The sequence below is a fragment of the Glandiceps talaboti genome, chromosome 15, assembly GCF_964340395.1.
Source record: "Glandiceps talaboti chromosome 15, keGlaTala1.1, whole genome shotgun sequence".
Taxonomy (NCBI): Eukaryota; Metazoa; Hemichordata; class Enteropneusta; family Spengelidae; genus Glandiceps; species Glandiceps talaboti.
Window position 1 is genome coordinate 23,290,565 of NC_135563.1, and position 17,244 is coordinate 23,307,808.

The following is a 17,244-nucleotide window of genomic DNA, read 5'->3' on the forward strand; positions in this document are numbered from 1 at the left end:
TGTTCACCACCTGACCTTCGACCGAACAGTTAGAGGAAATTGTTTTAGACAGTTCAATAAATTTTTGTATTCATAGTTTATTGAATAATGTGTATGTTGATTATTAACAATAACACATGCACATTGGTCGTTGATGTTTGGATAGTTTGGGTGCTGTCTACCACGCCCACTTTTGACCCCAACATGCCTCGATTTCGCTCATGACATACTACATGCAAAGTTTACGGACAGCTAGTAAGCTTCACGGTCAGTCAGAGCCGTACACGTACACTAAAATAACTGTATTTCTAGCGGTGTCGTTGTGTTTCATCTTCAACCAAATATGGCAGAAACAGTAAGTATGAACATAAGTGTATGCAGTACGACAAACAATTGGAACTCGAACTTAAATATCTCGATATGTACGATCGTCTGAAATGCGATGTAATGTGTCTCCACGGGGGTGCCACAGTCAAGCCTCTGGCATATCAGATTCTATATTATTCTTTTTCTCGATTTCGTATTTTGTTATTTTTGTTTAGCACGATCTTTGTAATGAATTGTTCACCAATATTTCAGTTACTTCCCAATATTACAGAGATGTACGATTTGGTGACAACTGTGTGATCCATTATTCTGTTTCATGGTCAAAGATTAGATAGGAGTATAAACTAGGTGTACACACCTATAAACTCATTGAAAACAAATACTGTATCTACTCACGATAATTAAAAGTTCTGCTTGCAGCTTGAGTAAGTCAGCAGAAATCATGTCCTGTACAGTGTTTTCAAACCTGAGCAGGACACTTAGTGCATGAACACAATAACCCAAATAGGCATCGAAGCGAAAATGGGACTTTTGAGATCATTTTGGGAGACTAAGTTTTGAAAGGATGTGGGTGATTGGGAAATTGTAGATGTTTGAGAAATTGATGAAAAAAAAAAGGTACATCACACATACTAAGTATGTGCACCACAGTTGATAATGTAGGACATAGTATACTAATCAGTGTATTTGCAATTAGTATGGATGTGACATTAATTTATGTATTAGCTACACCATGACATGCACTTTTCCCATTGTCCAATTCCTTTGTATCCTGTTCAAATGATTGCCTATGGAAAACATTTTTTGTTTTCCCCTCTTTGTCCAGATAGACATTTTCAAATTAACATACACTAGGTAAGAAGACCTTTCTGCTTAGACATCAACAATGACTTTCTAACTATTTTTTTTTAAAAGGAAAGTCAGGCTTTTTGGTCATGATGAAACCTTTCACTTTTACAGTTTTGGTGCCTTGGAAAGCTGTAACAATGCATTCTCATGAGCTTAGCCAGTGGACAAATATCTTTTTTGACCTGACCTAGAGACAAAATGACATGTCTTTATATAAACACAAGCAATATAAATCATCTTATAAACAGTGCTATGTCAATATATATAAGTACATAAGTCTGAATGTATGGGTTTGCATAATGTAAACATTATTAGCAATGAATGATCATCATTCCTGTAGCCAGCATCTTGACACTTACAGTTTGGTAAATCAATAGAAGAAATCACCTGTTGATTCCTCCTCCCCCCTCCCCCCTCCCCCCTCCCCCCCCCCATACACACATCACATTGTAGATGCCATGTCTTAATTTCATCTGTGCTCAGTCAACCCAAAGTTTTTGGCTGTACTTGAAAGATAGCCACACATTCACATACATATTTATCTAGGAGGTATAACTGACATATCTTAATGTAAATATTGAAGTATGATGATTTATGGCAGGGTTCTACTCAATCTTGTTAAAATATTATGTGTTCAAGCCAAAGGGTAACATTCAAAGTTTTAGTTCATGGTATCAGCTAGACTAGCTGTAAGATATGTCATGACATTCTGCCCTCACCAGCCTCCTCTCACCATACATACATGGGAGGGGTCGTCTGATGTGTGACCCCGTCACGGCCGTACGTACCTTACATACTAGGTATCAGCATAAACTAATACATTCCTGCATCAAAGAGGTGTTTTCACATATTGAAGTCAGTGTCCCTATATGTAATATTCACACAAGTCAGTGTCCTAATAGTTGTAACATTCACTGATACAATGTACAGTTGATGAAATCTGGCAACCTGAACATTATAGCCATGCTGACATGAATAGATGGAAGTATTAATGTTGAAATGTTTGATAACATACATTCTTCATAATGTGACCTCAAAGTTAAAGGATGTCTATTGTTTTAGTAAATATTAGGAAATCGGGATTTAATTGATTTGTGTTACTTGCTTGAATGACTCAGTTTTCAGTTTGGTTTGGTTTGAGTACACAAAGAGAATGGTCAAAACTGACACCAAATCCCTGCAGTTGTATTGAATTTAATGTTTACAGCAGAAAATTATGAATTTCATAATATATTATAGCTTCTTTATTGAGGTCACTGAGAAGCAGAGCAGGGGTAAAATCTATATTTTTAATATATACATATAATGACATTAAACATGTGATACATGGTATATTGATGGAGGTTATGGATTAATACCATAAACCCAATACAACAGCTGGAGCCCTAAAGGCCTTTCATCCTTTTGTGCATGATGCAGTAGCTGCCTAGTGCATCTATTCTGTACTTCTTACACGGTTTGTAAATGACAATTGTCCTGGAAAATGATAATGGTCCTGGTACTATAGAAATAAATGATTCACAGTTATTTTGAAGCCCTTCAGTTGCAGGATGAAAAAGATTACGAGGTCGTTGGATTTATCAACAAACTTATTACATTACATGTTGACAAATGGACTTTTAACAATTAAGTCAAAGACTGCAGTACTTATAATTAGTACGCACTCTCTCTCTCTCTCTCTATCTATCTCTCTCTCTGTCTCTCTCGCTCGCTCGTTCTCAAACACACACACACACACACACACACACACACACACACACACACACACACATACACACACATTTCATTCTGGGTTTAGATAAGACCATGGCATCATGTAATACTAATAGCAAATTTATTTTTTTTGTTACCGTAGCCTCTGTCAGAATAGATACTTTAGATTTGTATTGAATATTTACATTTACATCAAAGTTTCTGAACTTAAATTTCCTAGTACCCTAATAATGTTTTATAGGAAGTGTATATTTAACTAAATTGTACCTCCAGGTAAGGAGTATGTTATCTTCAAGTGTATGCCAAGAACATTGTACATGTGTTTCAAATTTTTAAGATTTCTTGGTAGAAAGGAAGTGATTTGATTTTTCTATCAGAAAAAAAAAGATACTGTAACAGGTTTCTAAATGAGCTACGGTGTTCTCAGAAAGTGAGGGTTAAAGCTCAATAATCTACAGTGAAACCTGATTACTCTTGTATGAAGTGTGTTCTTTGTTTTAGCTCGATGTTGGCTAAGGTTCCCCAAATACGGGTGTATGACCATGTGACAGTCATGTGACAGTCAAGTGTTAGCCCATAGACTTAGCTATCAGGCTATTTGCTGAGCCAGATAGTCAATTAAGGCTCTTAGTCTGGGCTGGTCAAGGGTCTGTGAAGTCAGACTGATCCAGTATAGATTTGGTTCAACAGCCCCATCCTTCTTGGAGCATAATAATCATCATTACCCCAGATATCTATTGTCTCTTTTCCCTGAAGTAGAGATGTCATCAGTCATTGTCTGTTGAAGGATTTTGTGATTCCAGTGATTGCAATATCTGAAAAACAAATAAACAAAAACAAAAACAAAAACAATGATAAAAACAAATATCAGTTTACTGTATTACGACATTGGGACCAGCTCTTGAATAACATGTTCAGTACTCTTATCCAGGATGGGAATTTTAGATATATTCCAAAAACAAAATTTTACTGAAAACACTAATTTACTAAAATTTAAAAATAATTACGATAATATTCCAAAATTAATGATAAAGTTTGCAATAGTTGACCATTAAAAATTCAACATTGTCATCATTAATGTACAATTAAAAGTTGCAGAGTACTTGCAGTAACACGTATAACTATTTGGTGGCGTGACTAGATAGGACGGACACCCCCTGACTTTCTATTGTAGCCATTACTCAGCACAAACCATCTGTGTAGAAAAACTTGCACTTTCAAACAGTATATTTAACTTATAATAGAAATAGAAACAGCGGCTAGAATAAAGACAATGAATGCTTTGTTATTGCTTTGCAGTTATATATTCATATTATGTGTTTAGTTAGGCCTAGGCTATAGTAACAATATATTTTGTTTGTTGTTCACGCAAGGTTGAGACTGGCACAGATTCCAAATTTCTCCAGATATAACATGTTGCACCTATACAGTAATTCTATAGGGCATTCACAACACAGCTCTAGCTCTAGATGAAACAGATCTGGGCTCCAGCCTCTTCTGGTCACTATATATTACCCTACCCATGATAGCCATTAGACTTTGGCACTGCTACAAAATGTAGTTCAAAACAGAACCTGATGTACAATATGGAGCGGGAGGTAATGACCTTGTAAAGCTGCTGGGGTTGAACAAAATAACAGAATACATTAGCGGGAAAAATGAGGCATTTATCCAAACTATTGTTACCGTCGTCTGTACTAGTATTAGTTCAAAGAGAATCAAAACAAAACTATTTGAATGCAAGTATATTGTGAAAGACATAGATTTTTGTGACTGTCTGTTAGTCTTTTGGGATACTGGTATGTTAAAGTTAAACTGGTGTATATTACAGCTTGCTCTACAGGGTATAGGAATTTCAGTCAAACCAAAAGTAAGGTCAAAATGAATTCTGTACACTTGATGTGGTAGATGTACGTGTATAAGTTTTCAATTTTGTTTTCTATAAAAGTCGGTCAGCTACAATTTTTGTGAGATTTCAATGGACAGCATGTACGACATATTTGTTACTCCATTCTATTATGCATTCATGATATGCTAAATTGAAGGTTGAATCGGCAGGTCTTAGTGGTTCAATGTGTGAACTATCATTTGAAAAATTGATGTCTTTGTAGTGCCTGATTCATGTATTTTTCAACGATACCTTTAACTTTTATCATTGTCCAAATATTACACAGAATTCTGTTGACCTAAGATTTCACCACCTTGATAACAACTAAAAGTTTACCAATTCGCTTAAAATGACCAACACATAGCTCAAAAAGTTCCAGTAATGTAGACAATGTGAATGTAACCTTGCTGCACTAAGGATTCACATGGTCCATCAACATTCCACAAATCTTACTACAACTGTGTAGTTTCTATGGCAACCAGTTAGAACAACCTACTAGGTCATCAAGTACAGATGAATTAACATAAAGACATTAATTCTTGGACTAGTTGTTTGAATAGTTCATCTCAATTATTGATATTTTATAGTAAATCAACTGACATATTTATGGTATTTTGTGATTGATGATAGTAAAACAAGGAAGAGCATATAATTTCTCAATGTAGAGATTAGCTGTGAAGTTTGCCCATCCACTATACCCCTTAGGGTACTCTTATCATTGCAACATGAAAACTGTGTATTGAATCAGTCTTTAGTGTGAAAAGCTTATATATGAAGATGTTCATTCACAGTTATCATAAACAATCTTTACATTTGAATTTCAAGTTATCAAACAGTATGTGTGACTGCCAAGTTACAGAATGAAATTCAGAAACTATTTTCTAAGTATTAAACCTTATTTTGTTACTAGTATTTTGTTATTTTGATAACTATTATAACTCTAGAGTATATATTTACTAGTTTGTTTTAATACCAAACACTTATTGCAGAAAATCCAATGAAGAAATATAGTTTTCTTAACAGATGCAATAAAAGATTCTATTTTACTATTTTCTGTAAAATATATCACATTATCAAGGAAATCCCAGACACTAAACACTTTGGTTTACTTTTTTAGGAGTGTTACAATATTCCCTACCACACCAGTTGGAACTGTTTTCTCTGCATGGAAATAATTAATTACAGTGACTGGAAATATTCAAAGTGTTTTTGAACATAGATAGATACAGTCACAACAAACTTGAATTCTTGCTTCTTTCTCCTTATAGCGACGGGGATCTCAGTCAAGCTGGGTTCAAGTTGGAGGTCGATGGCTACAAAAAAGACAAACTTCTATTGACCAATTTGGGGTATTCTTTCTTTCTCTCTCATCTATGTGTTGCATAAAATCATACTGTATCAAAATACAGAAAGTAAATAATCAACCATCACATATAATTGGGATATTGTAACGGAAATTCTCATTTATTTCATTGCAGGATGTCATTTCTTGTACATTTATTTGAAATAAGCATACCTTGTAATCCATTCAACAGACATTTCCACTGTGATAGATTATTTCATATTTATCAGTCATGTATTCAGAATGTTACCACAATAAATAAAAATACATGTAGTTATTAAGATCAGTAAAATCTACCCCAGTCCTTTAACCAGAATCCCCACCATAATTGTATGTGATATGGGAAAATTGTAAGAAATTTACAATTTCCTCTTCACAGGTGTTATCAGGGTTCTAAAATGTTGGTAAAAAATAATTCTGCAGAAAAGGTGGCATATAAGGCTAGGTGCCAGATTTAACTATAAGTTGTCCTATAACATATACTATCAGTTCATCTTCCTAAATTCAGTGACCTAGTTAGTTTACCTTGTCAATTCACCTTAATTATTCTGGTATTTACAGAATCTGATAAATTTTTTATCAACTGTACATCATGTTCTGTATTAACCACATAAATTTGTGTTGTGTTATCTATTGATTTAGTCCAACTAAAACTGCCAATGCTGTGAGGAAGTAACCACTAAGAGTCAAGTTCAACTTTTTTGGAAAATGAAAATCACCGACTTTACACGATTTACATAACATTTTGACCTACTCTGAACACTGACTTGACCAGCTGGTGGCCCATGCGAGTGAATTTTTCCCCTAAATGAAATTGATTATGCTGACCACTGAGTTGACCTGATTAGGGTTAAAGTTACCTGGCAAATATAAATAAAATGAACTTTGTATCTTTGAGCATTTGTAGCATAGATACCTTGTCATGAAGATTTCATAGTTATCACTGTTTCAGCCATAAATTCCATTCCAAGTTTTGGCACGTAGTAATCATTCTCTACAAATTAGTTACTCAAGTTTTTGTGTTTGGACTGTTCTGATGACTGAAGTGCTGTGTAAATCTAGGCTGTCAACATTTTGTTAAAATAGAAAGAGTTTTATTTAATATTGAATGATACTCACCACATTGATTAATATTCAAATAATTGTAAAGCTGCAATATCTGTAAACTGGAGTATTTTTGAGAAAAAGGGTTGTAACAAGTAACTGGAGACATATTTGACCTACTCTTGAGGGATGTTAAAATGGTATAATATTCAAAAACGTGGTCAGATTTTGACTCGGTGACATAAAAATGATCAAATTCTAAAAATATTGTTTCATGACACATTGAAAAGTTTGTTACCAATTTTAAATATTTTCAGATATAATATGTGCTCTTACAAGATTTCAAAAATATTTGATAACCACTATAATCAGCTGGGATTTATCAGAATAGAAATGTGTCTACTCAAGTTGTAGTCTGTTTTCAGTAACCTTTCTTGATTACACTGGTCAAAACAATCTGATTGGCTGTCGAGAGTTTGATAGACACTTCATTAACATAATTCTGACTCTCCTAACAACCAATGAGATAGTGGGAAAATATGGTATGTTTGACACTCCAAAACAGCAGTGATATGTTGGCAATAAAATAGCACATTCTGAGTTCTACAGCATGCCCAGATGTAATAAAACACAAGATTTAAACAGACTAGAATGTACAAATTATCTGGCATGTCATCGCCTTCCTCTTAAAAATCAAATCTAGATAGTGAAGTTGTCTTTAGCCCAGCCTTTCTAATACCTAAATAGTAGTCATTTCAAGTGATATCTGATATGTGTTTGGACATGTACACTATGACATTGTGTTGGTATAAATTTATTTATTTGAAAACTCATATGAGTACAATACCTGTCCATCAAGCAGTTGATATAAATAACAGCACATCAAGTGACAGAGAATATATCATGTGTACACACGTTAACAAACACAAATGTACACACTGTCACAAGCTGGAATTTCTCTGCCAGCTTAATGATTTATTGGGTTTCTATTACATTTATTTTTAGGTAGAGCCTAGGTAGATACATATAAAACCATTGTTTAATGTAAGACATGCCCGTTAATATAATATACTTAGTGAAAACATGTATTGCAGTACATCAAAAATAAATGTCAGCATTTTTCACTTCAATATTCAAATGACATCACGTTTATGATTTACATCATATTCTCAGTAAATACATTTGGTGTAAATAAAAAATAAGGAGAATTAAAAGATGTGTTTTATCATTGGTTATAGAGTGAAACGTACTCATGTCAAAGGTCATTACACTTGAGTGTCAAAGGTCATTGTAGCTAAAGCCAAAGGTCATTACAGTTAAAGAGCAAATATCCAACAGAGTGTCATTGTTGCCAAATGTCAAAGGTCATCGCTAAATGTCAAATGTCATTGCAACTGAGTGTCAGAGGTCATTGCAGATTAATGTCAAATTAATTGAAATCAATGTCAAAGGTCATCTTCCATTGGGCTGCTCATGGACACAGGTGTAAACTTTAACAATTACAAGTTGACAAACTATTATTTTCTACCATTTCTATAGGTGGAGTCTGTGTTGAACTCAATGCACTTGACACTTGAACAGTTGAAAGATGTTCAGGGACGTATGCATGATAACATGATGAAAGGACTAGGTAAAGCTAGCAATCCTGTAGCTGCTGTCAAAATGTACCCAACCTATGTCAGATCAACTCCTGATGGCACAGGTAAAGTATCTATTGCACTATTTGCCACTAGAGGGTGTGGTGTATATGAAAGGTCTATTGACATGCTTTCGTGCTATCCTATAAGTTTTCAGCACTTATGCTCTACTTTGCTACTAGAGGGTGTGTTTTATATGACAGGTCTATTGACATGCTTTCGTGCTATCCTATAAGTTTTCAGCACTTATGCTCTACTTTGCTACTAGAGGGTGTGTTTTATATGACAGGTCTATTGACATGCTTTCGTGCTATCCTATAAGTTTTCAGCACTTATGCTCTACTTTGCCACTAGAGGGTGTGTTTAACATGAAAGGTCTATTTTACAGGTTAGTGATATCTTTCTCACTATTTTCTTAATTGCAGAAAAGGGAGATTTCTTGGCCTTGGATCTTGGTGGTAGTAATTTCCGAGTCCTGTACATTAAAATAGAAGGTGCTGGCAAAGTTCAACAACAGAGTGAAATTTACAAGCTAACCAAGGAATTGATGGAAGGTACTGGACAACATGTAAGTTACTATATTTAAATGTTTCATTTCCAGTTTTCTCCTAACTAAATCCATGTGGTGTTGGACAGTGATCTAGATTTTCATATTGCCGAAAATGTTCTGTTGTGAAAAATATAGTAAGGTCCCAACAAGAACATCAAAATTATATTCATGGTATTTTCAAAATCCATGGCAGATATTGATATTTATGTAGAAAAATAATTGTCTGGCAGACCTATTGAAAATTTGATCCAGAACAAAAAATGCTCCTATATAGTATGTTTTCCCCTTATGGCTCCACTGATGTCATACTGATGATGTCATACTGATGATGTCATACTGATGATGTCATACTGATGATGTCATACTGATGTCATACTGATGATGTCATACTGATGATGTCATACTGATGATGTCATACTGATCAAAGACTGTGGAATTCGTATTCAAATTCAGGAACCTAACTTGCAGTAAATCTATTTTCTTGTTTTCAGTTGTTTGACTACATTGCAGAATGCCTGGCTAACTTTGTAAAAGATCGCAACCTGACTGGCCAAAAGCTTCCTCTTGGATTTACTTTCTCATTTCCATGCAAACAACAAGGTTTAGCTTCAGGTAAAACATTGTCAGTATGTGAATTCATCAAACACAATTTCTCTTGAGTCTTGAACAAAATATTTATTATTTCACAAATGATTGGACACGCTCAGCCAGAACATAGAATACTGTATGTATAATTTTCTGATATTTTCATAATTTGACTGACAACAAAGTCTCAGAAATGTGAGAAAAATTTACAAATCAAGTTTCTAGCATTTGTATAAATATTTGATCTTAGAAATATTCACTCAGCAATTTATTCAAAAAGCAAAAAAAAAATGGAATTTCTTTTTATTATGAAATAACATTTGAATTCATTGTACCAAAGTTTTCAGTGTTCTTGAATTTTAATAATATTTTGTATTCTGTGTACAGCAACTCTTACAACTTGGACTAAAGGCTTTACAGCATCTGGTGTAGTTGGTCAAGATGTGTGTCAGCTTCTCTATCAAGCCGTGGGAAGAAGAGGGGTAAGAATTCTCTTCCTTTTATTTGTTGACTAACTTCGCCGATGTTTTATTTTATTCTCTTGTTCAAATGTTCTATTGTAACGTACAGATATTACTTTGCTTCATTCAGCTGAGGGAAAATTCAAATGAGTTAAGGGGCCTTTTTGCCTTGCGCCAAAGACAAGAAGTCAGTTTTGTCATAACAGTGATGAATCTCCCAGTCTATGAAGTTGATCACTTCTTGTACACATTGTATGACCCTTGACCTTACATGATCATGTGACTTCCATCTGCAGGATGTAGATTTGGATGTGATAGCTGTGGTTAATGACACTACTGGTACATTGATGTCATGTGCACATGATAATCCTGATTGTATGGTCGGCCTTATTCTTGGTAAGCTTAACTCTGAACTTTTCATACCTCTTGTACCAAAGTAAACATTTTGTTCCATACACAAAATGAAAACTGTTACCCAAAATTTTTGATAGCATATTTGTCAACAGTTTTGTTTACTTTGATTCAGTGATTTATTGACACATAAATTTTCATTTTAAGATATTCAAATCAATAATTCATGTAGTAATTTTCTGTGTGGCCTATACTAGTTTTGGTTCTTGTATGATAAAAATTGTGACCTGATGCTTCGTCAAGGTGCTACTTTTGATATAGCAATTGGAATATGGTTACTATGGTTACCTCAACTTCACTGTATTCATTATGAAATCTACTTCCAAAAAAAGTAATTTTTTGTTGTACAACATTATTCATGTCTGTTTAACACTATTGAGGGCGCTAAACAATTTGCTGTAACCAAGGCATTTTATCACATACTAGGTACTGGTACCAATGCATGTTATGTTGAACAGCTAGAAAATGTGGAATTATGGGATAGCGATACCAATGACCCTAAGCAGGTATTGATAAACATGGAATGGGGTGCATTTGGAGATGATGGCACTCTGAATGATATTAGAACTGAATATGATGAAACAATGGATCAAAACTCTTTTAATGTAGGAAAACAAAAGTAAGTTAGATATTCTTTATATAGTAAAAAATGTGATCACTTTTTAGCCCTTGGTGGCACTGTCAAAGGGAATTTGATACCAGTGGTATGCTTCATTTCACACTCATATCTTTTCTATGCAGTCTGATTTTGTTTGGGCCCATAGCTACTTGAAAGAATTGATAATTTGCAAAGTACAATACGTGTACACAATGATAAAGTGATAAAAGATTTAACTTTTAGTAAAAAAATGCACTTCTGTTAACTTTTTTGAGCTGTGACTGTTTAAAAGACTTGTTAGTTTACAAAAGTGCAACACTTGTCAACCTGAAGGCAAAGTGATTAAAGATTTGAAATTTTTCAATATTTGTTATCATCATTCTTAGAAGCATTTTCTTTTAATGAAATAAATTCCATTGTTTTTCAGGTATGAAAAAATGATCTCTGGAATGTACCTTGGTGAACTTGTTCGAATCATTCTGCTCAAGTTAGCTGACAGTAACTTGGCATTTGGAGGAAAGACATCTGATCTTCTGAAGACACAATGGAAGTTTGAAACTGCCTATCTTTCACAAATAGAAGGGTAAGTCTGAATAATTTGACGAACAATATTGTACAAACTAAAAATGGCGGATTTCTTATTTTTCAAGTGGTTGGCACTAAAAATCATGTGTAAGTTGAAAGGTCGTCTCTCTGATTCTTTGTTCATTTGGAGCAATTTTTTTTGTAAAAAGTAAAAAATCAGGATAAGAAATAGGATACAAAAAGATTAAACTTTAAGGTGATATTTTCCCTACCATTACTTGAAGTCGAAAGTTGAAAGTCTGCAAATTTTGTGTCAGTAATTAATTTTGGAGATGTAATTTTGCACTGTATTGAGCCTCATGTATCTATGCATTAATGTTGGATAAAACTTTTGTTTCTGCTGCGAAATAAGTGGAACGTCAGGTTTTCATAAGTTTTGATTAGAAAATCAAAGTGTCTAGTTCAGATAGTTATATTTTCCTTTGTTTTCTGTATGGTCAGTGTTATTGGTTTCTTCTGTCTTGTTAAGTTGATGTTAGTTTTCGCATTCACTTTTTCTTGCGAGACTTCACAATATTCACGATCTTGTTATTTTTATCTTGAATACATAAAAAAAAAGTTTAGGGTCAGCAGTGAAAAACTAGGTGGGGTTGGATAACTAAACAATTTTTTTACTCTGTCAAGATGAAATTAATTCGCGGCGTGCTACTTTTATGTTTATCTTAACAGAGATGAGAGTGCCGATTTATCAGTTTGTGCTCAAATTTTAAAAGACCTTGGATTAACAGCTAGTTCTCAGGACTGCGTTACTGTGAAGACTGTGTGTGAAGCTGTATCTGGAAGAGCTGCCAAGCTGGCATCAGCTGGTATTGCTGCTGTCGCCTGCCAACTCAAACAAGCTGAGGTGACTGTAGGAGTGGATGGGTCCCTGTACAAGAAACATCCCAAATTCCATGACCGAATGACGGCAGCAATAAAACAGCTGGCACCTACAGTCAAGGTTAAGTTTATGCTCTCAGAAGATGGCAGTGGCAAAGGTGCTGCACTCGTTGCTGCTGTAGCAGTACGCATGGCAAAAAAATAACATGTTTAAAGGAAATGTTAGGTAAACTTGATTCTGAAAGTACAATTAGAAAAATGAATGATTTCTATATGAATTATGGTATGGTATAGTAAACATTTAAATTACCGTAGGGGGATTGGGTAACTGCTTAGATTTAAGAAAAAAATATTAGTGACTGAGGCCCAATATATTCCAAATTTGTTTGAATCAAATCTGCTTGAAGTGCCCACTTCCATATGTTCATTTATTAGAAAGTTACATCTGTATTGGAAATGTTAACCAAAATGTTTTGTTTTTGAAGCAGTATTTCTGTCAAAAACAAGATCTGGCAGAATGAATTTAAGTTATGTTACGTTATGTAGTACAACATTGATATGGCAAGTGAGTGTACCTATATGTATGACATGCTTACAGTATGACCTTTGACCTTGAGGAGCATAATGGAAGTTGAGTGTCCATAAGACATTAACTTGAAATGATCGAAGTCCAGGTTCATAATACCAAAGGATATGTTACAAAATCAGTATTTGCTTGATTTTCAGACATAATGAATTTTTCTCAAATGGGCTTTCAGGATTTTAACAATCTGAAATCTCTTTTTTATACCTTTGTCTTGCCATGTCTGAAATGATATTTTTTATTAGTTTAGCAGTAACAAAGTTGCTATGATAGCTCCATGTTTGCCACAAGAGGGCAGTATATTGTTGTAACTACGCAGCCCTTTGACAGCCATGCCAGCCTCTGAAATAGTTGTCATTGAGTGTGTTGTACACTAATGTTTGTAAACAAGAACAATGTATTGAAGATATGTATATACAGAGAGCACATTAATATGGCTTTTTGACAAAGTATTGGCGATCACAGAAGATGTCAAATATTACACAAAACATCGATGTGAAATTTTGAAACTGTGTGACAATGAACCAAGATTTTAAATGAAAACTGAAAATCTGTGTTTATATATAGTTCGGAAATACTACTGACAATTTTGACTAAAAGATATGCAAAAAACACAAACATATTGTTAAGTGAATAATCCTGCTCTCTGAGAACTTATTAAAATGAATTTCAGCATAAACAATCAACTATCATAATCTCTTTCATGGACCATTCTCATTTTAAAAATTGTTTTGATCACATTTCAAGTGTAGATATTCCTTCATACTCACCTCACCACCTTCATCAAATACTAATAGTTGCACAAAGATGGTGAGTTAGTTTTTAAAACACTGATGATGTCAACATAGAGTACCTTTTTGGTTTATTGTTTGTAGCGAGTATTTTGTCATTTTAGAGCCTTTAGAAAAGATGTCAAGATGACCAGGTCACATGATTCAGTGATAAAATTTGTGTACACAGAATCTGTGTAATTTTTTGTTTTGTTCCATATTTTAACTATTCACCCTTGTATACTTTACTCAGTGTTCACATAGTGTGTTTATATCCAATAAAGGTATTCTAACAGTACCAGTATGTGTCAGTGTTTTTATTAAACAGGGTGAGGAAATTGAGGTCACATTTTAGCATGCAGGAATTGGGGGAAGGTCACATATTTCGCTACAGCCCAGGCCTGATCATTCTTGCAAATCAGAGCTGTTATTTCTTCCGTGACACTGTGAAATAACGTTATTGATGGCGTGTTTTGGACGGTGTCATAAAAAAGGCTGTGGTTTACGATGATGGGCCTGATTTCCTCGGATCTTCCCCCTTGTAATTAGACTATCTGGATCTGCTTGTTGCTATAACAACGCTAGAACCAGAGTGGCCAGAACAGATTATTTGAACTTCATCAAGGGTTGAAAAAGATGAAGGCTAATCAAAATATCTGGAACTCACAAGATTTAAACTTGAGAGCAAAAAAACATTACTTACCAGATACCATGGTGTTAAAAAATTGATTTATGTATAAGTAATGTCGTCAATTTCTGTACTTTAAAAAAACATCATCATAGAAGCCAAAAGAACATTGTTCAATTTTATTAAGAAAGGAAAGCCTGCCATGACAGGATAAAACATAACACTCTAATTGGCAAACTGGCTGAAGGTTGTTTGTATATAGATGATAATGAAATTCTACAGGAAGCATTTAGCTATATCATTTGAAGATAAGTAACAGTCGTAGACTATAATCCCAATGTTTTATTTTGATAAAATTGGAAGACTGAATTTTATATTGCAATGTAACTACGATGTTAATTTGCTTCCACAAAGTATGCCAAAATATTAGAGATACATCAGAGTATTATTAAGACCTAAGGACATGAACGTAGGAAACTACTGAGGTCCTTGGATGCAAAGGTTGTAGATGAAATCATTTGGATTAATAAGAACATTCTGATGCACATTTCTTCTGTATTTATGACACGGGCATCAAATACGTTCCAGATTATTAGGAAAGCACAGACAATTTCTACCATGGGGAGAAATACAATATTAACATAAATGATTACCATGGATACCATATCTCAAGCTATGTTGATGATCCTTTCAATTATCAGTCTGAATGAAATAAAAATAAGTCAGGAGACTTTGCACCATGTTTTTTTATAATTAATTTTCCCGAAATTCAGCAATAAACGATTTGCTTATATATGCACTCCTAGGTTGCAATAAGCCCGGACCGATGACGTCATTACAGCCATACTTCAAAGCACTAAACATTACTGATGAATCACTAAAACGAATGTAAACTTTTTGTGTGACTGTTTTAAGTACCTCTAGATCATGTTTGCTGTCGTAGGGTAAGGTAACGCGCCCTCATGCGGTAGGACTATGACGCTTTAAAAAATCATCTTGTCTCTTAAATTTAAAAAAAACGATTGAAATATGGTAATGTTATGTTATGTTATGTTATGTTAACCGGAATTGAATATTTTATAATATGCTTAAATCATAAGAAATATACTGGCAAAGAATTCGTTAAGACTTAGTTTAGAGAACTTCGATTATAGTTAAAAACGCAAGACCTATCATCGTCAGCATGTTTTGTTATTTTACAAATATGATCCTGAAATGTTTTTTTTTTTTGTATCGTAGTGATTTAAAAAAATGTAAAATAAACGTACCTCTATCTGCAGCTCTGGTGCACCTTTACGTTTTCCCATTTCTTATTTGTCTTGTACCACTGCAGGGTTTTGAGATCTTCAGGAACAATCCACAAATTAAGTTTTCTGTCTTCAGCCAGAATCATACAATTGAGAATCATTAACCTTTGCGTGGTCCATGGATTCTAACAAAGCTACACAGTTTTGGTCCCCGGCCCTAGTTAGGTATATCTCTATCTGGTAGACCACTGTACATAGTAAAATTTGACTATACACAGGGATATCTTATCTGATGTTGCATCTTTCTTTATCACTGCACTGCTGCTGCATTGTCTCCTTGCTGCCAATGACAACACCATGTGGGAATCATTAATGGCTTACATCAAACTGTCCATGAAACACAAAAAAATGACAAATAGTCCAGCCACTTCGAGAGTGGCAATCACATTATTATATTTGGAAAGAATTTGCCTTCGATGACGGTTTCTGGAGTGCTCATGTGCGATTACGTAAGATGCTTGGTCCTGGTGATAAAGCCCAGACCATCTAATATCATTGCCGATATCTTGCATACCTTCTTGCAGAAAGATGAGCGCCAAAGATCTAAGATAGTTTAATCCGTTTCGCTAAAAATTAACAAATATTTTTTTGTTGTATAACATATATACATTACACGTCATTCTCTTGGTTTGTCTGGTTGTCACTGGACAATCAATTCGATGCTATATAGACACTCGACATACAGGATCACGAGACTGTTTTGAAGAGGAGGTGTTCCACAACCGTCGGGCAATCTTCTTGACCGTATATCCTTCTTCAAGAATGGCGCATTCTCCAGTAACTGTAAGTGTCAACCTGTATACCATAGACCAACATATAAAAACCACCAAGTGTTATAGACCAACATATATATACAACCAAGTATTATTATACATAAAAAGATAGTGTCACTGTCAAACGAATGTTTTAAACGTCTACTGGTTGATTTGTAAAATGGCAATTTTTATAGATTTCATGTACGTGTATTGAGAAAAAGAAGCTGTAGGCCTTTTTATCTCTGAGACAACTCTAAAGCTGTTTTTAGATTGCCAAATGGTCAGAGATTCCTTTATGTCGGTTGAAGCCTGCACCCTCAGCAACGTAGGCATATCTGTAGATAGTGAGCTATAAAGGTTGTTGACCTATGTTTTAGGGAGGGCTCATTTACCTTTTAATGGAGTGGGGTCGA

General features: G+C 34.4%; 1 protein-coding gene across 1 annotated transcript in view; it reads left to right on the forward strand.

Annotated features, from left to right (window-relative positions):
• Nucleotides 1-192: 192 nt before the first annotated feature.
• The window catches only part of LOC144446365 (hexokinase-2-like), a 22,884-nt gene continuing 5,832 nt past the window's right edge, over nt 193-17,244 (forward strand). Inside the window, exons 1-9 of the mRNA XM_078136112.1 lie at nt 193-334; nt 8,682-8,844; nt 9,205-9,347; nt 9,821-9,941; nt 10,302-10,396; nt 10,672-10,771; nt 11,213-11,405; nt 11,812-11,967; nt 12,639-12,987. Of these exons, the coding sequence (XP_077992238.1) occupies nt 323-334; nt 8,682-8,844; nt 9,205-9,347; nt 9,821-9,941; nt 10,302-10,396; nt 10,672-10,771; nt 11,213-11,405; nt 11,812-11,967; nt 12,639-12,987 (1,332 nt within the window). The 5' untranslated portion in view covers nt 193-322. The remainder of the gene's footprint in view (nt 335-8,681; nt 8,845-9,204; nt 9,348-9,820; nt 9,942-10,301; nt 10,397-10,671; nt 10,772-11,212; nt 11,406-11,811; nt 11,968-12,638; nt 12,988-17,244) is intronic.